This window comes from Colletotrichum higginsianum, chromosome 2, assembly GCF_001672515.1.
Source record: "Colletotrichum higginsianum IMI 349063 chromosome 2, whole genome shotgun sequence".
NCBI classification, from domain to species: domain Eukaryota; kingdom Fungi; phylum Ascomycota; class Sordariomycetes; order Glomerellales; family Glomerellaceae; genus Colletotrichum; species Colletotrichum higginsianum.
The window spans coordinates 654,264-678,223 of record NC_030955.1 but is presented as its reverse complement, the minus strand read 5'-3'; the positions used below and the strand labels follow the sequence as shown (position 1 = coordinate 678,223).

The window sequence follows — 23,960 nt, the reverse complement described above, 5'->3', positions numbered from 1 at the left end:
AATCAAATCTGGCGGGTACGAGAAACCCGGAAGCAGGGCTGCGTGCACAGACGAGAACGACCTGCCCCAAGAAACAGTCTAACTAAAGGGACCTCTCTCAGCGGCACTAGGAGGGTTTGCCGGGAAGAGTATTTGTGCAGAAGAACCCAGCAATCTCGGTCACAACCTCATCCAATGCCGCAGTTTGGCTCGATAGCCTCGCGTCCAGCGCCAGTAGGCCGAGAACCCGGACCGGCCGGGGAGGCACTAGTGACAAAGACAGGTTTCTACCACACCGCGAGGACAGGTTTTCACCAATGGGGCGGGAAAGGTGTGGGTTATGCGAATGATAGTTACTGGAGGCCCTGTTTTCTTCTCACGTCTATCCTTCCCTCGAGGTGACAACGCTGGGAAGCGATACTCAGGCATGGCAAACCTCGGGCAAGCAACTGGCGGCTGAACCTCATTGACGGCGTCACCCGCACCTGACTATCGAGGCCCAGGTCTTTGTAAACGGGGGGGGGGATGTGTCTGGCAGACGGATTCCAGGGGATGCAGGGGGGGCGGAGTGCAGGGGGCAGGGTGCAGAACTACGGCAACAAGCGAGAAGTAAAAGCTTATCGCTCACGGCGTTTCTATTTGGCGGTAATGGAGGGCGGTCGAGCCATGGGTCTGAAGTTCGTCTGTTCCGTGCCGTCTTCCCGACTGCCACGTGAAAAGAAGAACGGGCCACACCGGGTTCTCGACCTCGCCATCGCCCTCCATCTCGGAAGTGCAGGTCGCTGCAGCTGCAGTTGGGTTTCCACGGCTACGTGAGAGGAAGACGTGATGGGCTTGTACCCTGCGGGTAGGATCTTCGTAGCTAGGAGGGAGGCAGGTGCGAGAAACAGAACATGCGATATCCACGTTGGTCTTCAAAGACCGTTCCTGCTCCGCAGGTGGCATCGTCCAAGAGCTTCTCGAATCCTGTGATGATTTGTGGGAGACGACGATCTGTCTTCGGTTCAGCACAGACGAGTCTCGTTGAAGTGTGTTGCTCGGCCCGGGACGGCCGCAGTTGCGAGAGTGACGTTGGATAGATTGGGTCGAGTCCCGACATTGCAGATCATTCGGCTAAGCTTTGGCGTGGTCTTGAGGTCAACAACGGCAAGGCCTTTAGAGAGTTGTTGGTCGAGAATGACGGGGGAAGGAACCTGTGTAGGCTGGCGCCGTGAGTCTTGGGTTGTGTATGGTTTGAGAGCTAGATGCGGTCATGGACGCCGTGAACCCGGCACATACAAAGCCTCGTTGGGAGAAGGAGACCGATGTCAATGACTCTGCTGATGGGATTAATATCGTCGGTGTCTTCCTCTCACACGGCTGGGGAGATGCATGATAGTCGTGGGGAGGGGGTGGGCTTGCTTGACATGACTTTGCGAGGAGGGCCTCGCACAAGGGAAACGTGTTTATGTGGGCCGGACGCAAACGTCCTCAAGTACAGTGAGACCTTCAGATGTGCGATGATCTAGAGATATTGCGGTTGGTATGTGAGATAGCCAAAGTGCTACCGGCAAGGCGCGATATGGCGCTAAGGTGTGCCGCGCCGTTGCCTAATCCTGCTCGAGGCAGATGGGGCGAGGAACGCAGTCAATGTGTGTAAGGCGATGCAAGTGGACGGCAGGCCGATCGTCTGGGCACATCGTCTACCAGGGCGTTTGAATGATGTGGTAGATAGTAAGTAGGTGGCCTGGCCTGACTGGCGGGTTGCGGGTGGCGGATTTTGAGGCCATTGGTAAGTGAATTCGACGGACTTGGTCAACTGTCAGATTCCAAATAAACAGGCAGTCGAGTCAGGGGCTCTCTACATGACATTGGCAAATTAGGAAGCTTCGTCTTCTATCTTGCTCGCCCCCGGGTAGACTCATTTCTTTATCGCTGTATGAGCCTGTCTTGTGAGACAAAACCATGAAACGGAGGGTTCGACACAATACATGGGTGGTTCGGGGTAGACTATCTAGTCGGCATGCGCGAAACTGTTCTGATGCAGAATAACGGTCTCGGCGGGAGGTTTGTTCCTGCCGATGCCCTCGTGGGCCTTCTCATACCAGGCATGGGGTGCGGTTGACGAGGGGTGGCCCGCGGAAGATTGTAGCCGAGTCGGTGGGGTCGTCCTGGGTTGAAATATCGAGAAGATGTCCGCTTGAAGGGGTACGGAAGTGCATGTTGATGGATTCGAAGACGTAGGACTGTTGTCAGCCAGCCCATTGGGGCAGCGACTGGACGCTCTGAAGGATGGCTGAAGTGAAGTTGTCGGCCCTGCGAGTGACGATCGAATGAGCGCCAAACTACAGAGTACAATAAAGATAATCCGAAGTGGGCTCGTGGCTCTATGTAAACACCCCGGATGAATAGTGGATCGACACAATTATTCTAGGCCCTTCATCCGCATAGACAATGCATCGACGAGGGCGGTCACACGATGTCGTGACCAAGCCCCAATCCCCTAAAGATTCGACTAGCAAGTGAGCAAGCAGGCTAAAAGGGAGCCTTCAGGCGATCAAACGGGGCCTAACTATGCTAAGAAGCAATTGCCATTGTCGGGGATCTTCTGGGGCCTATGGCATGACAGCCGTCCTATGTTTCGGGACTGAATGTTTGGGGGGAATGGATGTTGCAACGTGAGCGATGTCGCTACGCCGGCCCTGCCATGCCGCCATGCCACTGGTAGTGTCGCGATTTGCGTCAGACCCGAGGCATCTTCCTCGTTGTTGCAAGGCCCTCCCAACGCCGGCTCGGACATACCGTCTGGTCCTGGTAATGGATTTGAAGCAGCGTCGCGCGGCCGGCATGCCGTTGAGCGTGCATTGATTGCAAGACGTAGAGTAGGAAGTTCTGCTGACTGCGGCGGAAGGAGAGCAGATTGCAAGCATTGCCCGTACTGTACTCCATATACTCGTGGTAACGTACGAATGCATGGCTGGAAATGGTATCCGCACTTTTCTCCGAGTTTATGATTAGGCATGCGCATGTGTAGGTAGGTCTTAGGTACCTGCGTAAGATACGCGATGCAGGGACCCTCCCGCACTGGCCTGGTAGGGCGGCGAGCCGTTCTGATTGTCCGTATCCGTACAAAACACCTACTTAGGTGGCCAAGCCAGCCGACCTGCCAGGTCATGTTGATTGCCTGAGGTCTGAGCAAGTACGAGCAAAATCAGCAAGCCGCACTGCCTCGAGCAAGGTAAAGAGCGGGGCTTGGAGGAGAAAGGCGAGAGACTTTTGGTTGGTGACAGTTTGCCGACCCCCATAGAAAGCATGCAAATAAAGGGTAGGAAAGGATGTACGAACACAGACAGTTTAGACTGTAGAGTGAACAGCCAGCAGAGCTGCAGCGTAGATGAAAGGCAATTGTAGCAGCCCCCGTCTTCATGGTTGTCGGTCCAAAGTATAGGAACCTCGGATTGCATGGCCTCAACAGCACACAGCACCGATAGGCGCGTGGAGGCCGGTGGTGTTTGTTCGTGACTCATCGTGTCTTGGCCCAGCTTCAACGTGAACCCTTGTGACCGGGGCTGCAGTATTCGACAGTGATTTGCATGACGAGTCTCCGACGGGCAGCAGGGGGGAGGAAGGGGAAAGAGGCTCAGCCAACTCATCGACCTGCAGCATGCATCCCGTCTGCAAGGTCCCGGACTCTGCAGTACCTGGCTAGCTAGCTCTAGGTCGGGTACACATGCTTGCGATGATTGATTGGACAAAAGTGGATAGCAACGGAAAGCGGGAAGAAGTGGGAGAGGAATTCGGGAGGGACGGCCACAGGGACAACAACAAAAAGAACAGGAACTGCGACAGGAACACGAACAGCAACGACAGCAACCACCACTGCCGACAACTATAGCAGCTGACAAGCACCTAGATCCTGGCAGGGCCACGCGGGCAGAATAACTCAAGAGGATGGTGGTGGTGGTGTGGCCGTCGGCAGGTTCCCTGTTCTGATGTCTAATTGTACCGAATCTCCATCTTCGTTCACACCAGAGTTTGGTTGGGGCAAAAGGCCCATGGAGGAGGAATCCATCCTGACTATTATTGATTTGCGAACCATACGCAAGGATAAATCAATACAAAGGCTTCAAAACGCTGTCAATAATACTCACAGAAAAGGTAAAGCCGAAAGCGGCAAATCTTGCGGTGATCATGCCCTACCTAGGTAGACACTGTTCAGTGGACCCCCCCCCCCCCCCCCTACTTACAGACCTTACTTACCGTACCTACCTGTTACTGAATACGCTGTCAACTGAGGCCGTGAAGGCACGGGGTATTCCAACAGCCATGACCGTCCCTTCCTTTCCCTTCCCTGTCCTGACCCAGATATCCATAGCCTCGGGTTTTCCTTCTCTCTCTCCTGCCGTTCCATCCTCAGTGCTCTCTCACCCATGGGCTGTGGCTGACCTGTGTGTTACCTCACCTCCGCCACCTGCACGTCCACCCTTCGGCATTGGTATCTTGACAAGGTGACTCGACTCGTCTTCCATTCCATCTAGAGACAGACAAGCATCCAGGAACGCAAGCAAGGCTGACATGGTGAGTTGTCCGGCCTCGCCGCCAATCTAATACTGCCCCACGCCCGCAAGCAATCATCAAACCCAGACATCGTCGTCTCAACATGCCGGACCACATGCCTCTTTTCCGTAACTAGGACTCAGATCTGTCCTCTCCACCACCACTTTTTATTTATTTACCTTTTTTTTTCTTCACTTTCTCTCCTTCATTCTCTTTTCCCTCAAGGTAGTTAGGTACACACTAATCACCCTTACGAGCCCAGTCAGCCCCTCCTTTACGTCGTCGCTGCCATCCCCCCCCTGTGCCTGTTCGCTCGCGACCACGCGCCCGCCTCCACCGCTTCTGAAACGGCCTGACGCAACCCAGGGGCTTCGCTCTCGACCCTCAATCCTCGACACTCGGGCCCCTCTTCGCCCTCCTCTCTTACAGGTACACCACTCACGCATTGCGCCAGTCTGTTCTGCGTTCTGTCCACTCGCATCCGCGGGAGCCCGGTCTTCACCGCGTCGTCTCCAAACAGAAAGGTTTACCCCTGGCTGCGTCTCCACTGCTTCGAGAAATTCCATCGAAGGACCACCATCCTTCCGATTCATCCTCAAACACACACACACACACACACACACACACACACACTCAGAGTAACGTCCCCTCAGCTTCGCCTCCCAGTAACCTGTCGCCCGGTCCTCACCTGTCCGTCCTGCCCTTGCTCCTTTCTGACTTGCTTGCTAAGTTGCTCCTCTTACTTTAGACGCCCTGCCAGAACAACCGGGCACACCCTTCCACCCCTCCAAGGTCGCACGATTGGCACCTCGCAACCGACTTGCTTGTTTACTCCTTTACAACAACCCCTACCATCTCCTTTTGACCACACGCCTGCCTGCTCGTCCGTTAATCGTCCCATACATAAACCAAGCTCCTTTCCACCCCCGCGCCCGCTCGCAGCCCACGATGTCGAACCCTACCCCAGCCCAGGAAGAGTTCAACGCGCTTCTAGCCGCAAACACCCGTGACGACATCAGGACACACCCCGAGGATCGCGACTACGACCACCGCGAACAAGAAAGCCTCGACCTGGACGAGGACGAGTCCTACCGCAACTCCCAAATAGACGCCGCCATGCGCATGCCCGCTCTTGGCCAGACCGGCCCCGGCCTGAAGCTGCCCCCGGCCAGCTTCGACGCAGGTCGCACGACTGGTGTTAAGGGCGTCATCGCCGATGCCCGCAACTACGAGAACGCCCGCAAGACCTCCTTCATGAGCCGCGCGCGCACAACGGTGCGCCGCTCCATCTTTGGCCTGGACGGCCTCAACTCTCAATCCCACCCATCGCACAAGAGCGAGAGCGAGACGGACGAGGGCAACGGCAGCGACTCGGACGACAGCTTCATGCAGCAATGGCGCGAGAGCCGCCGGAGAGAACTCGAGAGCGAGTCCAACAAGGTTATCAGAAACCGCAGAACAAGTCCTAGTGTGCGAATCTACGGACGCCTAGACGTCGTGGACGCCTTGGGTTACCTGGATGCAATTGAGAAGGTCGCACGGGACACCATCGTCGTCGTTTTCGTCTATGACCCAGAAGTAAGCCCCATCCATTACCATCAATTCGTGCTCGTGGATGCGCTGGTGCTGACGGTCAATTCGCAGTGTGATGTATCTGCGACGATAGAGCACGCCATGATGCCGCTCGTTTCGCAGCATTCAACAGTACACTTTGTCAAGGTGCACTACCTCGACATCGAGTTTGATAACGCTGCTGTACCGGCGATTTTGGCGTACCGTAACCAGGGCGACATGATTGCTAACTTGACCGGTCTCATCGAAATGATCCCTGACGACGAGATGTTTGGCACCGACACGCTAGCACGTCTTTTCCACAAGCACGACATCCTATGAGTCACACGAACACGACGCAATCAGCACAAAACAAAGGCAAAAAACATCAACCTCATCTCTTCTGTTACGATACCCCACCATTTGCAGCGGGTCATGCATTGCGAGCACGACGACATCCCCTCTTATCTTTTCCCCTTCCATCTTCATTTCTTTCCTTGGGCAGCCCTCTGCATCGCTCGGTTCTTGGTGGATAGTATGGAGTTTCTCTGGGATATCTTTGTCGTATTTGTGACAAACGGTTATGCACCTCGGTGTCTTTAATTATGAGAAGAGCTTCATGTCCGTTACGCCGCTTCACGCAGAAGCCGTCTTGGCTTGAGAACATTCGGGGTGTAGGAGACAAAAACAAGAATTGCAATATCAGGCGGTACTGGCATCAGAAGACTGTATGTTTGGATTACGCATTGGGCTATACCCCGTAACAATATCGAGTCTCATACATGTCCATCTCTGGATTTGATGCCTGTTCGTACCATCTGCTATAACGTCGGTGAAAAAAATTGACGCTAAATCTGCCCACCAAAGCAAGTACCGTCGATGGCGGAGAGTAAACAACTAGAGGGACAAAGAAGCCCAGCCGTTTGCCCCAGCACTGGCGGTTTCTAGTAGTCGAAATTACCGGCGACAAACAGGAGATTGCAAGATCGGGCAAGTTTGGGGCTAAGACTGGAACGAGCTATCCGTTTCTAGTTCGGCGGCTATGATCTCCGTGGTCCAGAGCCACGGGAGGGGTCAGAGAGCAATGGAGCATAAATGCTAGGGTTGTGCCTCGCCTGTTCCTTCCGGTTTCAAGAGAGACCAAGGAAGACTGTGAATATTTGGTGGGAAGAGAATCTCGTCTGGGGCTTTCGGCCGGGGGTAAGGGGGCTTGGGGCCTGTGTCAATGTAGATCCCGTTTGCCTCAGCCTTCACGTCTGGGATGATGCTGTGTCGCACAGGCACCTCAGATTGCATGTGATTTTGACTACGGCTGGGAAGACTGGAGTGACTCCTTGCGGCGCTGGATGTATGATATTCCTAGGGGATTCGGTGATTTGTTGGTGCCAAATAACAACAGCAACAACACCGCCGCCGCGGCGTTTACGGCTATTTACACCTGACGGCGCTGGCAAGACGAGGCAAGCACCGCATTTGCGCAAAGGCCTGTTGTTGAGTGATGGTTTGCTGGCCAGAATCGTTTCGGGGGAGACAGCTTACCCGGCACTTGCCGTTTCGTGGTTTGAACCTGGTGACATGCCAACGTCAGTCTAGGAGATTTTCGGGTAGGGCTAAGACGACAACGTTGTCCTTGACACAGTGGGAACTTCGTTTGGGGGGTATAGAGGATGACGAACAGTGTCCTTGGAGGGAGTCATTGAGGTGTCCCCTGGTTTTATGTGCGCAGCGATCCAGATAGATCAGCCAGTGTCTCATTTGCATGGTGGACAGCGCGTTGACAAGGCGTATTCTCTGAGGCCTTGCTCTGGAAAGCGACAGTGGCACAGAGCCTTATGGACTCGCTTTGATAGAAGCTAAAGATAGGAAGAATGATGACTTGGGGAAAGACTCAGCTTACACCGTTGATAAGACGGCTTGCCTATGCGTGCCGTGAGAAGGGCCAGCGATTCGGTGTTTGGCTTGGTCGGCGAGTTGTAGTACAAACGTTTCTGGGTTGAGCCTTTCGTCCGAGTAGCATGCACTATGCAAGCCGGAGGCCGTCTAATCGGCAGGCTTGGGGGATGTATCCTCCGACTCTCGAAGGAAACCTGGTGGGCTCGGAGTGGTTGGCTGGCCACTTCTCGGCTTTGGACGAAGGACCACAACTAGATTGTGGCTCAAGCGTGGGCAAGTTGCAAGTGCAAGCCACACACCGTGACACACCGTCTACCTCTCGGATCAGATCAGACATATGCAGCAATCCAGCCCTCAGCAAGAGTCCAGGCGGCCTCGATGGAATCTAAATAAGAGAGAGAGAGAGAGAGAGAGAGAAAAGACGGCGAGATGTGAAACAATCGAGATATTTGGAAATTTGGGGCCCTCACGAGTCCCCTGGGGTCTCTCAGTGGGCAGACCTCCCCTCCCGAGTATTTGAGTCGTCCTGAATGCGTTAAGCGGCCCGAAGTTCCTTGAGCCGTGCCCCCCTACACCTACACAGTGACATTGGACGGCCCGAAGTTTAAGTTGGCACCTTGACCCAACCTACGAGGGTGGGGTGGTGGTGACCCCGAGTCTTTGGGGTCCGACGTGGCCTCAGCGACATGGTGATCTTGGTTGGTATGGTATGATTCGCAGCGAAAAAGAGTGGCGCGTAGTGTTTTCTGCTTGATTCACCCCGTACAATATCAACTAGATGAACCGGGAATACTGGTACGGAGCGGGCGGGGAAGAGAGAGCCACCGGACTGGACTGGACTGGAGACGAAGAGAGGAGGTGATGTTGGGAGCGGTTCCATTCGGCTAGTGTTGATGCCAACATCGTCAACAGGCGGGGGGGAGGGGTTCTAGCTTCTGATTTCGCGATGAATTGGCCCCACTAATGCACTGATGTACAGAGTAGGTACGTGTGCCTCCGTGACTCCTCACCCACACAGGTCGCCGCGGTGGGCTATGGCCCCTGTGGGCTAGGTGTCCTATCGATAAGACGCGGATCTGCTGTGACGGGGACCCATTTGGCAGTGACATTCCACTTGCAGTCAGTCCCATTTGCATTTGAACGCGAGCTCTCCCGAGTGACGCAAACCGCGCAGCTACGTGCGTGTCTGCCACGGTGAAAGTGGGTGCTATTTTGCACCTTCACGGCCGGACCCCGCCCCCACCTCCTTCCAAAGCACTTACCCTAGATATCTCGGTGCTTTACCTTGTGTCCGGATATACATGGCTTTTCTGGGTATGGCTGGAGTGGAGTGCTGAAGCGGGAAAGTGCTGAAGTGCACTCCCCTCGTCTCACCTCGGCTGCTGCTTGCCAGCTGAAGTGATGACACTGACTGTCTCGTCCCATGTAAGGCACCTTACCTACCTACTCACCTACGGTATCCGTAATCACTTCTGTACTTACCTTACTTGCGCTCGTCTTTTTGGTTTCAATAGGTGACGGTGCGCCCATCCACCCATCCATCCGTCCATCTACTCACACGCAACACCCGGATTTCTTTCTTTCCCCCATCTTCCCTATCTATCAACTACCCCCCCTTTCCCAGCCCATCACAGCGCGCTTAGACGGTGTTTTGTAGACCGACCCCGCGTGCGCAATGCTAACAGGTAAGGTTAGTATGGCGTACCATGCTCCTTCCTTATCTCTACCGCGCAGTTTCCCGATAGCGGCATCCGCGTGACGTCCCAAAAGTCGCACTCACCTCATTTACTCTCCGATCTGCCGCCCTCCATCTCATCCCATCTCGCCCTATCCATTCCCTTCCCTTCCTTACCCTTCCCTTCTCTTTCCCTTCGAAATTTCCCCACCCTGTGCATTTGGTTCCCTACCTAGGTCGAAACGCAAGGCAGCACGCTTACCAGCACCGGTATCAGCTCACAGCACGTTCCTCTCACCCCAGCTACTCGGTGAGGCGTACAGAGCACGAGGCAGGCAAGCGGCCCAAGCAGGCAGACAGGCAGAGGCAGACTGACTGACTGACGACTGACTGACAGAGGCAGGCAGCACCTACTACTGACCCCTACCCCTCATACCCCAGCCCAAGGCAAATAGCCTTTGACAACGTCCAGTCACCAACCAACCCACCTACCAACCTACGTACCTCTACGGTACACACTACCGCACTCGACATCTCTCAGTCCTCCAAGGTCGCACCTCCTCAAGCAACCAGAGTTAGTTTATTTCCTTCTTCATTTTCCTTTTACATCCCTCTCATCTTGTCTTTGTCCTAGACTTGAAAACATTCAACCTTTTCCGAAGTAGGCCGTCTGTCTCGAGAAACGGCAGCCCTTTCACCGTCTCATCTGCCCCCCTCTCCCCGCGCCTGCTCTGTCAGCTCGTGACCTGTTCCATATCCCGCTTTACCCCTCCATCCATCAAAACCACCACCACCACCACCACTCCTTTCCGCCACTTTTACAACGCATCGCCGCCGACATTCGACCCCCTCTCAATCCTTCCGGCTTCCTGGTTTTCGAGGCATGACGGGATAACACCAAAGGCTAACCCTTGTTATCTCGGTATGGAAGAGCAGTATACCGGCGATCCCACCCGAGACGGAGAAGCAACCACCGAGCCCTCCAGCTCTACGACCTTGTCGTCTTCGGAACTGACCCTGAGATTTCCCCGCCCTCAAGGCAACCGTCAACTTGCCAGCTGGATCTCCTCCAGTGAACCCGACATCATGAATCCGACAGAGGCGCCCGACGACGACACTGCCCTCGGCGAGTCCACCTATGAACTCATCAATACAGATGACGAGAGCCAGGATGGACGAGCCACTGAGGCCGAGTCTACGAGCTCTTTCGACTACGCCCGAATCGACGACGTCCACAGCCTTGCTGGCACCGAGCATACCGAAGACATGGCCAACCGGTCCGATACCGACTCGGACTCGGACGACGAGGAGAACGCTGCCGAAGACCGGTCTCGCGCGTCATCCATTCAATACGCCGAACAAAGCCTCCTCAGCCCCTCGTCTCGTGTTGCTACGCCCCCACTTGACATCGAGAGAACCGTCAACGTCTCCAACCAGAATACTCCGTTGGTCCAGTCGATCGAGTTTGACGAAGCCCAAGGCCCCCTCCAATTCAAGCAGGTAGCGGTCAAGCATACCATTCACAGTTTCACCGAGGAGAAGTCCGCATCCATCGCCGCTGCTCTCAGCTTCCCGGACAGAAGCAAGCGCCTCTTTGCGGCGGTTCGCCAAACCATGGCCTCTGACTTCTTGGCCACCAAGGAGCCGCTTCGGATCATGTATACTGGTAGCCATGGGGCGAAACACGACATCATTTACAAGATCTCGTCAGCCTTCACTGCGTCTGCTTCCACGGACGAGTGTGGCATTACCGAGGACGATGGCATCTACAATGTCGTGCCCATTTCATCCCGCGCTTCCGCAAAGGTTCCCGAGGTTGAGCTGATGAAGACCTCGCAGTACCAGATCAAGGTCGAGAATTGCACTGCAGCCAGGGAGATCGTCTACCGAGGAGAACGCTTCCCCGGCGAAACTGTCTACTCCATCACCATTGACGGCGACCGGACGTTCCAGTCGGCGTTTGCTCCCAGCGGTTCCATCATTGAGCCAACTTGGTCCCTGCCCCATGTGGCCATTTTCTACGTCACGGAGAATGACGACGAGACCGCCCAAAAGACCCGTGTCGCTGCTTGGCAGTTTATGCAACGTCACGCTGTGCCTTGCATCTTCATCTCCAACGCCGAGCTTTTCTACCAACCCACTGCCAGCTGGAACGACATGATCGACCAGCACGCTATTCACCTCTGCGTGGAATCCTCCGACCGTGCCTCGCCTTCTGTTAGGTTGCCCATCGACCTGACGACCTTCCTCAACATCGACGCTCGCCAGATGAACCGCAACTTGGCCTATCTCACCGGTCTTTACGACGCAGCAGGCGAGTCGGCGAAGCGTGGCGACGCCGACCTCTGCGTACAAGCAATGAAGACGCTGCGGAATATCCGACAGTGCGCCATCGATGCCACGTACGATTTCGATCTGTGGAGTTTCGTCCAGACTGCGATGCTCAGTCTCGGTGTGATTGCAGCTGCAATGCTTTGCAATTACTTGATGGCGGGCTCACCAGCACCTGCCCTGTCGACGGTTACTTCGATTACCTCTTCGGCCCAAGTGACATCTACGGCCTCAGCATCGGTCTCGACTTCAACCATCACCATCAATCTGACTTCCACAACGACGATTCGCGTACCCCAAGCGAAGACGTCCCCAAGCAACACCGCTGTGGCACCCTTCGCAGAGCTGGCAGATTTCCTTGCCGACAAATTCCCAGAGTCTCAAAAGGCATACGTCTGCTCGGCCGAGAAGTTTGGCCGCAACGAGATCCTCATCAAGATCCCCTCTGGTACAAAGACGTCCTGGCTTGCCAAGGACTCGATAACCATCGACGTCCTCAAAGGCGAGAGATCTGTTAAGACCAAGTTCTCATCGATCGACGAGGGCATCCTCATTGAGATTCCCAAGTCGGAGGCGTACGGCGTTCTTACCATTGCTGTCAACACGACTCGGAAGCCCAAGGTCAACGAAACATTTCTTGTTGACTTTGGTAAAACTAATCTCGAACGATGTGTCGGGTACGGCAAGCTGGTTGCTGATCAGGTCCTTGATCTGGCAAGCAGCGCTGCACGACGAGTGGAGGAGCAGGCCATGGGTCTCGCAAGCTTGAAAGACTCAGTCATGTCTGATGTGAGAGTTATGTCTGCTCGCCTGACCACGGAAGCCGCCCACACTGCCAACGCCGTCAAGGAGTCGTGTCAGAGCCTACAGAACCTCGGAGAATCGCGCAATGTACAGGATCTCAAGGACAGGATGGGAATCTTCCTCGCCAAGGCCCAAATTGGCTCGAGGCTCATGGTGCTTAAGGTGCTTCAGAAGAGGGAGGAGCATGGCACGTACCTGGACAAGGCGAAGAAGCACGTGGAAAAGTTGATGTTGCAGGCGTCCGAGGCCAGCAAGCAACGACTGGACAAGGAGAGGAAGGAATTGCGAGCTCGCCGAAAGAAGGAGCGCTTGGAGGCTAGATGTCAAACTGGCACCGGCTTCTCTCGGTGGACACAGCAATGCAAACAGCAAAGCTAGTTCAGCGTAACGTGATGCATGAACAGAGATACCTGGAAGGCGGGTGGATTATTAGGGACACGGTCCGGACTGGAATTGGAGTTATTGGTGTGCGTTTTGTAATGGCTGTCTCATCTTTTTTTTTTTTACCCTTTTCTTCGTACACCTTTTCACTGCTTAGCTATTCATCATTTTCCCCCACTCCTACCCCGTATTGTTCTCAGATGCGAGTCCGGAGGGTTGCCGAGGACGGCCGAATGTTCACGCCGGTCTGAGTAACTGATCGCTTCGAGGCGGTTGATATCCTTTCCATGGAACGGGGCAGACAGGCATAATCGATAGAGCACGCGCAGACTTCTGCAATGTCACTTTGTTTTCGTTCGAGGTGTTACGCCAAAGTGTGGTCGTCCGAACAATGTCCCAAGTCGTTCATCGAGAAGGATGGGACTTGGTGGGTGAGAACGAGGAACGTACTCATGAACAAACCACGCCATTGTTGTCCGGATGGTCAACTGGTGGTGACTCCAAACTGATATAGATAGAAGACGAAGAAACAATCCATGCAGCTCCCTGAGCAATAAAATTGTTGTGGTCAATAGTGCGGATAGGGCCGGGCGATGATGACCGAGATAGCGTCGGGATGTACATCTCCAAAGTCAGGGAGTCCCCCCCAGTGGCAAAGACAACGGGCATGCTGATTGGCCGCGCGAGTCCAGCTTGGGCTTGGGCTTGGGTGAATCTCCACAGGGCCATGCAGCAGCAGCAGCAGCAGCAACAGCAACAGCAGCAGCGACAGCAGAAGCAAAGTAGCGAACCATGTGATTTGGGCGGAGGGGTACTTTTTTTTCTTGTCGCAGGATGACAACTGCCTGGGCACCAAATGGCAAGCCAAACCGCAAGGGCCAGGCCCGCCCCGACACCCCTCTTGTTGTGTTGACTTTTGAATGAGGGGCTGTCTTTCCTCATTTTGCCAACCCACTCCCAACTTCACCTGGACTAAGGAAACAAAATCATCTTTTGCTTCCCACTCTTCCATTTACCCCCCTCTCGCACACTGCAGAACATACCGCTAATAGCCCTGGTAAGTCTTGCGCCCTTTAGCCTTGGTCCCCTGCAATCTACCTTCTGTTGCTCTGGATGACGAGTATGTCGGTGTTCCCCCCTCCTGACTCAACGAGGGGCAGATTAGGCTGTAACGCAGGAATCAATAGCTAATGGTCCTTTTTTTCTTCGTTTTCCGCATGCAGGTCTAAACATCCTCACCCACAAACACCCAGATATCTTCGCTTAGAACCATCAACATGTCTGCTGCCGAAGCTACCGAGCCCAAGGTCGAGGAGACCAAGCCCGCCGAGGTACGACGCCCCCTTCGTCGCATGCGATCATCAACCGCCCGTCGTCCAGACATGACCGGCATCTCCCCCGCCGCACTTGTCTGGTGTGCCTTGCGATGCGCATCGTCCCCCTGCTCCCCATCGCACCGTCGACTTGCGATACATGTTTGGATATGCAAAAGACTGACTGACTTGTCCGTCCGCAGACCACCGGCGAGGCCGAGAAGCCTGTGACCTCCTCCGCCGTTTTCTCCATGTTCGGAGGCGGCGCCAAGAAGGAGAAGAAGGAAGACGAGGAGCGTGGCGACAACTCTGGCAGTGCCAAGGCCCAGCGTGAAGCTGCCGCCGCCGAGAAGAAGGAGGGCGGTGAGGTGCGTCCTGTTTCCTGCTCGCATTTATGCTGTAGCAAGCTAGGTGTGGACCCGAGGCGAGGTATTGACTGTTTCATAGGCCGACGAAGAAGCCCCCGAGTCCGAGGACGTCCACTTCGAGCCCGTCATCAAGCTGACGGAGAAGGTTGACGTCCAGACCAACGAGGAGGCTGAGGAGCAGCTCTTCAAGATGCGCGCCAAGCTGTTCAAGTTCGTTAAGGAGACGACTGAGTGGAAGGAGCGTGGCACCGGTGACGTCCGTCTGCTGAAGCACAAGGAAAACGGCAAGACCCGTCTCGTCATGCGTCGTGACAAGACCCTCAAGGTCTGCGCCAACCACTACAGTACGTCCTCCTCTGGTTTTCATTTTTGCGTCATGATGCCTGCTGACCTCTTTTGTAGTCGTCCCCGAGATGAAGCTTTCCCCCAACGTCGGCTCTGACCGCAGCTGGGTGTGGAACGCCGCCGCCGATGTCAGTGAGGGTGAGGCCGAGGCCGTTACCCTGGCCATTCGCTTTGCCAACTCCGAGAGTAAGTTTTTTCGGTTTTTGTTTTTTGATGGACCAGGAGACGACTTTCCGCCAAGAAGGAGACTGACGAATATATGTAGACGCCAACCTTTTCAAGGATGCTTTCCTCAAGGCTCAGAAGGACAACGAGGAGCTCTTCAAGGCTGCTGAGAGCGCATCTGCCCCGGCTGTGGAGTAAATGTGCTCCCGAATCTCCCATGCCAGCGAGAAGATGGGGATGGAAAACCCCCTCCTCGCGCTGGGCTTACCATGAGAAGAACCCCATTCCCCCAACCCACCCCCTGCAACAACACCGAAACTAGCACCCACTATCAAACTTGTTTGTACACCCCCTTGGTACGAGGCAGGATGGAATCGCTTCGGTGAGGAGAAGCTGGAGAGTGCAAACCAAAAAAAGACTTGCACCGAGTGGTGTTTGTTTTCTAGCATTTGATAAGTGGATGGATAGGCATCAAGGCTCAGGAACAAGACACTCTACACAGCACAAATCAACAAGAATAAAGTCCCTTCCCATTTGATTAGACGCTTTTCCCAAGGGGAAGGAGACAGGCAGAAGAATCCTACCATACCCTTTGGCTCCCATTCTTTGAATATGAGGCCCGATGTTTCTTGTCTGTCTGGTTGATGTTGGTGATGATGAATTTGATGAAGTGGATAATAATAATGCAGTGCACATGGAAATGATGAAGCTGATGGTCTTGACTTATTTGCAGTCCGCCAAGGCCCAAAACTCAAAGAACCCCCCCAAGTGCTTTGTTCTCCTTCGCATTGAGGGAACAAAGTGCAACTCAACCCTGGGGCAGGAGGGATGGCCATTCAATTAAAGTCCTTGTTTCTTCCCCGCAACACGCAACACGCAACACGCTTCCGCGCGCGGTGAGCTTTCCAGCCACACCCTGGGCGTAATTACGTGTGGCCCGAGCGTCGCTTGCTCTCAGCCTTCCAGTCCCAAACCTCCAAATCCCAATCTGGTGAACTTCACACATCTGCCCAGTGCACGCCGAAACCCCCTCCCCCTCCCCTCCTGGACACCACGTATTGCTTCAATTACTGTCTTATCTTGCGATAGAGGCCCATAATGATTGTCGAGGTAAGAACCACTGCTCCGCTTTCCCCATGTCGTCAGCGCGCTGCGTTGCGTTCCCTTTGCGACATCATCAGCAACCCGCCGTGCCCATTCACCACCTTTGCAGTGACAGCTTGCGCTGGCGATCGGATGGAGGACTGCCTCCTATAAACTCCTCTATCTTTCTCCTGTGGACCTCAGCCGGCTCTAACTGCAACGCGTCTTGCCCGTCTTGTACTTGTTTCCACTCTGGAAGCTTCTGTCACCATCAACATTCGTCGCAATCCCCTTCCTCCTTCCCTCTTCCTCTACTACACTACCACCATGGCTCCCCGACAGGCGGCCCAGATGAGTGCGAACGTTCAATCGCGTTATATCTCGCTTCGATCCAATGCTAACATGGAGCTGAAGCGCAAAGTCAGGCTCGTCACCGAGCAGAATGTCATGTAAGATTACACCTTCCACAAGAGTGGTCCTCCTCAGGGCACAGTGGCTAACGTTGGGTCTTCTTCTCCTCTTAGCGACAAGCCCTCCCCCGTCGAAGACTTCCCCATGCGAAAATGGTCCATCGTAATCTATATTGTTGGCGAGGATGGCGAGGAGCACCCGGCCGATTGCTTCCAGAAGGTCGTCTACAACCTCCACCCCTCTTTCGAAAATCCCACGCAAAGTTCGTATACCCCCTGCCCGCAGTTGCTCTCTCCCCGGCCGCAACTCTCTAACAGCGTCCTTCATCAGCATTTTCCAAGCCTCCCTTCCGATGCGAGAACGAGGGATGGGGTGAGTTCGACATGACGATCGACTGCTATATCACCGAGAAATCGAAGCAGACCCTCACCCACGACCTCAACTTTGCGAAGAACCGTTATGACGCCGAGCACACCGTATCATTCAAGAACCCATCGCAGGCCTTGCAGCAGATTCTGCGCGAGACAGGCCCTCTCCCTTCCGACGATGACCGTCTCAAGAAGAAGGGTGGCGCTGGCAAGAAGGGCGCCCAGAAGTACGACTACGAGAAGATCGCGCAAGCTCTTGAGAAGCTTGATGAGGACGATCTGCTCCGCGTCATCCAGATTATCAACGATAACAAGACCGCGGACACATACATCAAGAGTGATGTTGATGGTGAGCTAACGCCTGCTTCCCCTGGTGTCGATCTTCTGAGTGGTCAGTTTTCCTTGCGTTGGGAGGTGCAATGGCCGGCTTAATATCAGGAACAACGACACGGACGAGTCACAGCTAACCGATCTTATAGCGGGAGAGTTCTCTATCGATCTGTATACAATGTCGGATGCGATGACCAAGCTCCTGTGGGACTACTTGGTGAGTAAATCTTACATCCGGTTGTGAGCGGCCGTCGGGGCAGTGCCTCGGCTTGAATTCTTTCCGAGCTTCGTGGACTGTACTGCGCCCCTCCACATAAATGGGTCTAGTCGAAAGGACGGGAGAGGATCCGTGTCTGGACGAAGGGGTTGGCCAGGATACAAAGACCGGCCGCTGACCACGATGCTGTGGCCCTCGACGCAACAGAGCAAGAAGGGCCTTGTCAGTTAGATTATACCACCGCTCGCGAAGACCAGCTTCTTCTCCAGCACCATCCCGAAACAACCCTCCCCACACGAACCGAATCGAACTACGATTGGGACAGACGACTTCGACAGACGAGTCCTCTTGTGAAAAGGGGAGGGGGATCGGTTGGTCGGTGGTCATAGGCTTTCTGTTTCGCTTCTCCAATGGCATTTGGCTAGGCGTTCACGGCTTCGTGCTTCGCGTTTGTTATGATTTGTTCGGTTTCTTGTCTGTTTCCAATGATTTGGTGTGTGTCTGTGTGCGTTGCGCGTGTGTTGTCTTGTCTATTCGTGTATGTCATCGGACAAAAAAAAAAAAGGGACCCGCGGAGTGGAAGGAGTCGTCTTGTGTGCGTTCGTAAGTGGTATCTGTTGTATCCGAATCTGGCAAGGGGCCAGGACAGGCAGAGAGTGCCAGCTCACGAGGCTACGGCACCGGCGTGGAAGCGGGTTGGAACGGAGGCGATAGGGGCTGTGCTAGGTAGTGGACGAGACGCAGGGGAGAGGATGTCGGGAGGGGGGGAGGTTTCTTACGGTTGCCCTCTGGCACTCACCTCTTTCTCCTCCCCACTCCCAATTGTAACTATACTCCATTTCCATGTTTGACCTGCTAAGAGTTGTGATCCTAGCCTTTACTTTTGTTGGCAATGGGACGTTGCCCAGGCTTGAGACGGAGATAGAGGGAGAGAGAGACTGTGTAAGTGTTAGTGTGTGTTTGTATGTTCCTCCAACCCCCTCGGCAACTTAGTTGAAGACCTCTCTCTCTCTCTCAGCCCGAGCATCTCCATGTTTGTCCGGTCTCGCGTGACTTGTGTAGCCACGACTTTTAACATTATCAATCGCCCTCGAGTCCACGGCGAGCAAAAACTGCTTTGACTTTGTTTCGTTTACCTGCGTATATATTCATTCCTCTTATCGCTGGCTGTACTCGAGCAAATCGCGAGACTGTCAAAGTCTCGCGCTTCGTTCAGAACGGGTATCTAGATCATACTTTTTGCCCACACCATAATTAAATGTGTGAAAATCAAACCAGGCGCGTAGACCATCACCGCACAGGTTTTCTTGTCATCCCCCCCTCCCCCCCCCCCCCCCCCCCCCCCCCTCCCCTCCTATGAAACCTCCCCCACTTCCAAAAAAAGAAAAAAAAAGAAAAAGAGAATTGCAATGTATGTATAATCAGATTCGCTCGCGCAAGGATAAGTGACCTGCCTCTCATGTTCCGATTTTCCAGTACCTTTCCCCGTGCCTTTCAAAGCGCCGAATGACCCAGGTCCGTTTCTCTGCCTGCCTTTTTGTCTTGTTTTTGTGTAGCGCCTTTGCCGAACCCTTCGTCTTGACTCCAATTTGCAGCATCACTTTTCAGTGGTATACCCCCCCTGTCTGGTTCAGGGGTACGAAGAGGGCCCGTCCATGACGGGGAACCCTGTGTCCATGGCCATGTATTCGAGCAGATCGAGGCCACCGACATTGACGCCCTCGGCGGTCATGGCGACGGCCGTGTTATCCATGTTCTGGAAAAAGGCCGGGCCGGGCGGTAGATACCACATCTCGTTGCCCGGGTTGTTCCAGTCCGTCGAGTCGAAGAGGCCGTCCATGCCTGTCGTCGAGGATGAGGCGTTGTTGCCGTTGCCGTTGCCGTTTCCACCGACGCCGCCGTTCTCAGGCGGTGCCGCTGGCGTGGAGGGTCCCAGAACCGAGGCCGTTCCTGACGGGTAGGGGAAAGTACCCGTGCTAAGATCGAAGGGCGTTGCGGAAATGTTGGTGGGATCTTCTAGTGCACCCACGTGAGTTGGTGTTACCTTGGACGGCGGGAAGAGACGGTGTGGAGGAGGCTTACCGTGTGCATTGAGCCCATCCCGCAGCTTCGTGGCGTGGTTGTTCCAGGCCTGGCCGTCGCCGCCGTTGGCTTGTTGGCTGTGGGCGGCAGCAGAGGCACCATTGACAGCGGCATGCGGGTCTGGACTCCTTCCATCCGCTGAACCAACCTGGCCCAGAGCGGGGGCCTGGATGAAGCGGTTGCGAAGTCGGCTGGTCAGGGAATCCAGCAGGTCAGCGAAACGGATGCCCAAGTGAACATCATCGACGATGCAGTTGCGGAGGGCCTTGACCGTCTCGTCCATCAAGTCAATGCTGAGCTTGACGTCCGACCGCGGGGCACCCAGGGCGAACGTCTTGAGAAGGAACATGGCTCCGCTGATGATGCGGAAGTAGGTCCGCACGGGTGCGTGTTTGAGGTAGTCGCCCGGGAGGAGGCCCTCCACGACGGTACGGAGCAGGTTCCGGCAGCCGCTGATGACCTCCTTGATGTACTCTTGATCGCTTGCGCCAAAGCCACCCAGCTGGCCGAGGGGCAGCTTGCCAAAGTAGTTTTGGGTTTGGGGTGATAGCTGCGCTGCGCTCCCGGCATTGTGGTTGCCATGGGCGGTGTGGCCGGCGTTGTTGGTACACCGCTCGACAACGGCTTGCAGTGATAATGAGTTGACGTAGATGCGCACGTACTCGTACTCGATGGTCAGTATGTGTCTGATGTAAGGGGGCAGCCTGTAGCGCTCAAACTCCTTCCACCAGTCCTGAAGCAACGGCTGGAAATCCTTCAGCATCTCCGTGTATTTGCCGCTCTGGATGATGTCGGTAGTGTGCTTGCGCGACCTGAACAGCTTCTCGTTTCCAATGTGCATAGCGTTGCTGATTCCGGCCCAGCAGTGTATTATTTGATCGTCCAGCTCGAGGTCGGGGATATAGTTGAAGGCATTGGACATGGACGACGGGTTGGTGCCTGGCGTCGTGCCTTCGGTCGATGTTGGCCGGCGACGGGTCACGGCCGGGTCACTCTTGCGAAGGGTCTCGGGCACCATGCTCGTCCATCCGAGGCGACCGGCCAGCTGGGTCAGGTAGATCAGCAACAGGCGCTTGATGCGGTACGCCCGTTGGCGGTACACCTCTTCCTCGTACTCTGGGCGCGAGATGGCACCGTCGCGCAACATCTCATCAATGTCGTCAAATACGCCAAGCTCGTACGCGAGGCCCATGGCGGTGCTGAGCAGCATCCAGCACATCCTGTCACTCCTCCAGGCAGGCTCGAGCCAACTGTCGAGCCTCTTGCCGCCAATGTTGGCGGGCGGTCGTTGGTTGCCGTTCTCGTCAGTGCTGATCAGGTCGCTGCCTTCATACGAGGGGAGCATGAGCTCATCGATGGCCTCGGCTGGCGGGAAGTGAAGGGCACGAGGGTGCCACTCTGTGAGAATCATCAAGGACTCGATGGTCCCCAGCGTCCGCAGACTTCCTTTCCTCATTCCTCGCCAGGGCGCCGTGCTACTCGTCTGGTCGTCAGGAAGAGACGACGCTCCGGCCATGGCGGCGAAACCGCCCCCAAAGGCCTCTTGGCCCCACAGGCATCTCTCAATCATGCCGCGAAGGTATGTCCAGAGCTGTTCGTGGATGGCGTGGGACCTGCAGTGGCCACCGGTCCCGGGAATCTTGCGATATCTCGATGAGATGGTGAGGAGAGTGATGGTAAGGATGGGCTCCTCCGTCAACAGGGTGATGTGTGATGCAGGGTTACGGAAGGTCGGGGGTGAGATTGGTGTAAGCGGAGACAGATATTCGTAGTAGCTGATGGATGTTAGCACGGATAGTCTCTGAACTCGTAAAGCGACCGAACAACTTACTAGTCGATATACTCAATAGCCTCCTGCGCAGTGAACCAGCCAGCTCTGACGAACCTGAACCTTCCCCAGGCCTTGATGGCGTCCTGGTAGCCAGGCTCGCCAGACAGATCACGCCTCGTCAGCTCCGGGTCGATGGGCTGCGTTTCGAGTTTGACCGGGATGGGCGGACGGGCATCGGCGACGGGCTTCATGGTGGCGCCAGGTGTGACGATGAGGGGCTGCTGGGGCATGGCGGGTATGGAAGCAACGCTCTCGTGACGCTTGTGGGTGTTGGTGGTCGCAGGGCTGTAGGCCGGGAGGTGGTAAGCAGCTGCGTCCTGGGCATGGCGGAGCTGGACTGACCTATCGGTGGCCGCCTTGTAAAGCAGGTCCAACGCATCGTGGGGTCCGTAGACGCCGGGCCGCATGAGGTCCTGGGCCTCGCGGTTCTCGACGCGGGCATTGGGTTCGTCGTCGATGGCGTAGTCGGCGCGCGGGCGACTGTCGGGCTGGCTCGTGGTGCTCGGGGTGCCGCCGACGGAGGTGCCGGTGTCGTTGGGGCGGCGCAGAGGCTGGTTCCGGCCGATGGAGCCTCCCGGAGTCAGGGGCACCTCGCTGTAGAGTCGGCGGTCGATGACGACGGGCGGGCTGCCGCTGACCTGGAGGCGCTTACGGCCATTGCGAACGATGTAGTCGTCGACGTCTTCGGGGTAGGCATCGTCGCCGTCCTCGGCCTTGCGCTTGCGCCGGGTGGCGCTGAAAAAGCACTCCTTGCTCTCGCGGCGACATCGCACACAGGGCGGGTCGTGGGGGTTGTCGACGCTGCCCAGGTCGCAACGGACCTTTCTCCGGCGACACGGGATGCAGGCCTGGTAGACGCGTTTATGCTGGGGCGCACCGGGTGGGCCAGACTGAGACTGCGACTGGGCCGAGGCGGCGACGGCGGCCGAGGGGGTGTCGGAGGACGTCGGGCTCAAGTTGGACGCGGGCGGCACGGCATATTGGGCCATGATGGGCCGAGCAGTCGCGGCGCTGCAATCGTGGGGTGAGGGATGGCACGGTACGACTCTGGGATTATTTTGCGAATGGATGGATAGACTCGGACAGCTTGGGTCGGTTTGCAACGGGTTTATGGAGGGGAAAAAGACGGGTTTACAGCCACCAGCGGCGGGGCGTGGGTGGTTTTTGTCGGTCCAGGTATTGCTGGGCTGGGGGGCTGGTCAGTGCTTTTTCTGCGCGGGTTGGCTGGCTAGGTATCCGTTCTGGCGAGCATGAGCTGCAGTGCCAGGGTGCTGACCCAGGTGAGGGAGGTGCCCTAGTGTATTCGTGCTAGTGTGCAGTGGTGTAGAGCGAGGTGCGGGGTTGGAGGAATGAGGGACATGGATAAGGTGGCGGGTGAGCTCTAGGTAGGCAGGTGGAATTTGCATGAGATACGTACCTTTTCTTGGACATCTCGCCCAGGACTACGCCGTGCGCAGCTTTCCGGGGGCGAGAGGATCTCACTCCAGAGAGAGAGGGAAGGAACTTGAAGTTACTAGTGAAGAAAGTGAGAGTACGGGGTAGTAAAAGAGACAAATCGTCTGTTGTTCGCGGTGATAAGTCCCGAAACACAGGCCGTATGGGTACTCGAGCGTTGCGTTGCGTTGAGATCAAGACTCGGCTGTTCAGTCTACGTTGCCTACCTACCTGTCTAGATACCTACCGACCTACTCAGAGGTACCTCCTTGAAGGTACCTTTAAAGGTACCTACTTACAGAGTCAAGTCGGGGTGACAACGGTTCGCCCGCAGGTCGCTGCCCGCTTCGGTCAGACAAAAGGGCTTGTATTACGTCCCAAAGTAGGTAGGTAGGTGAGAATTGAATAACAAGAACAAGAGAATCCTGCACACACACACACAAAAAATAAAAGAGACGGGGGCTTATTTCCTTATCGACGAGGGGTAAAATGTTTTTGTTGAGGTCTGATTGGAGCGATTGGAAGGGAAATGGATTATTCGAAGCCCAAGAACAAGGTATATGGCAGAAGTAGAAAAAGAAAGAAAAAAAATCCATACTAAAAGGGGCATGGATGGTTAAACTGTCCAGCGATCTTGATATCGCATGCAATTGCGATGAAGGTAACGACGACCTAGGTTTTGCAGCACTGGGAGGGGTTTGGCTCATCGACGTTCGCCAGTTCGACGACGATCTACGTCAATTGATGAATCAAACCCGAACACGAGACCAGCCTGGACTCTGGAGAAGCCAACCGTTCGCCGTTTTACCTTGGGTAAAAGAAAAGCAAGACGCACATTTCCATGCCTTCCCGATCTTGCCTAG

The 23,960-nt window shown here is 55.4% G+C and overlaps 6 protein-coding genes across 6 annotated transcripts; 4 read left to right on the top strand and 2 right to left on the bottom strand.

The window, feature by feature from the left end:
• Positions 1-603: 603 nt before the first annotated feature.
• Positions 604-2,180, bottom strand: CH63R_01959 (uncharacterized protein; the record flags this gene model as incomplete). Its single annotated transcript, XM_018296934.1, has 2 exons — positions 604-972; positions 2,064-2,180. 2 exons carry the CDS (start codon positions 2,178-2,180, stop codon positions 604-606), a joined length of 486 nt encoding a protein of 161 aa, XP_018161750.1.
• Positions 2,181-5,463: 3,283 nt separating this feature from the next.
• CH63R_01958 (phosducin) lies at positions 5,464-6,408 on the top strand (the record flags this gene model as incomplete). Its single annotated transcript, XM_018296933.1, has 1 exon — positions 5,464-6,408. The coding sequence occupies one exon, from the start codon at positions 5,464-5,466 to the stop codon at positions 6,406-6,408; it is 945 nt and encodes a 314-aa protein (XP_018161749.1).
• Positions 6,409-10,720: 4,312 nt separating this feature from the next.
• On the top strand, positions 10,721-13,147 carry CH63R_01957 (uncharacterized protein; the record flags this gene model as incomplete). The annotated part of the gene is made up of 1 exon (XM_018296932.1): positions 10,721-13,147. One exon carries the CDS (start codon positions 10,721-10,723, stop codon positions 13,145-13,147), a length of 2,427 nt encoding a protein of 808 aa, XP_018161748.1.
• Positions 13,148-14,427: 1,280 nt separating this feature from the next.
• CH63R_01956 (RanBP1 domain-containing protein) lies at positions 14,428-15,539 on the top strand (the record flags this gene model as incomplete). Its single annotated transcript, XM_018296931.1, has 5 exons — positions 14,428-14,481; positions 14,667-14,831; positions 14,911-15,175; positions 15,234-15,362; positions 15,442-15,539. 5 exons carry the CDS (start codon positions 14,428-14,430, stop codon positions 15,537-15,539), a joined length of 711 nt encoding a protein of 236 aa, XP_018161747.1.
• A 1,212-nt stretch (positions 15,540-16,751) lies between these two features.
• CH63R_01955 (YEATS family protein) lies at positions 16,752-17,777 on the top strand (the record flags this gene model as incomplete). The annotated part of the gene is made up of 4 exons (XM_018296930.1): positions 16,752-16,873; positions 16,949-17,097; positions 17,166-17,552; positions 17,683-17,777. The coding sequence occupies 4 exons, from the start codon at positions 16,752-16,754 to the stop codon at positions 17,775-17,777; spliced, it is 753 nt and encodes a 250-aa protein (XP_018161746.1).
• A 1,603-nt stretch (positions 17,778-19,380) lies between these two features.
• CH63R_01954 (Fungal zn binuclear cluster domain containing protein) lies at positions 19,381-22,652 on the bottom strand (the record flags this gene model as incomplete). The annotated part of the gene is made up of 2 exons (XM_018296929.1): positions 19,381-21,607; positions 21,664-22,652. 2 exons carry the CDS (start codon positions 22,650-22,652, stop codon positions 19,381-19,383), a joined length of 3,216 nt encoding a protein of 1,071 aa, XP_018161745.1.
• Between the last annotated feature and the right edge of the window lie 1,308 nt (positions 22,653-23,960).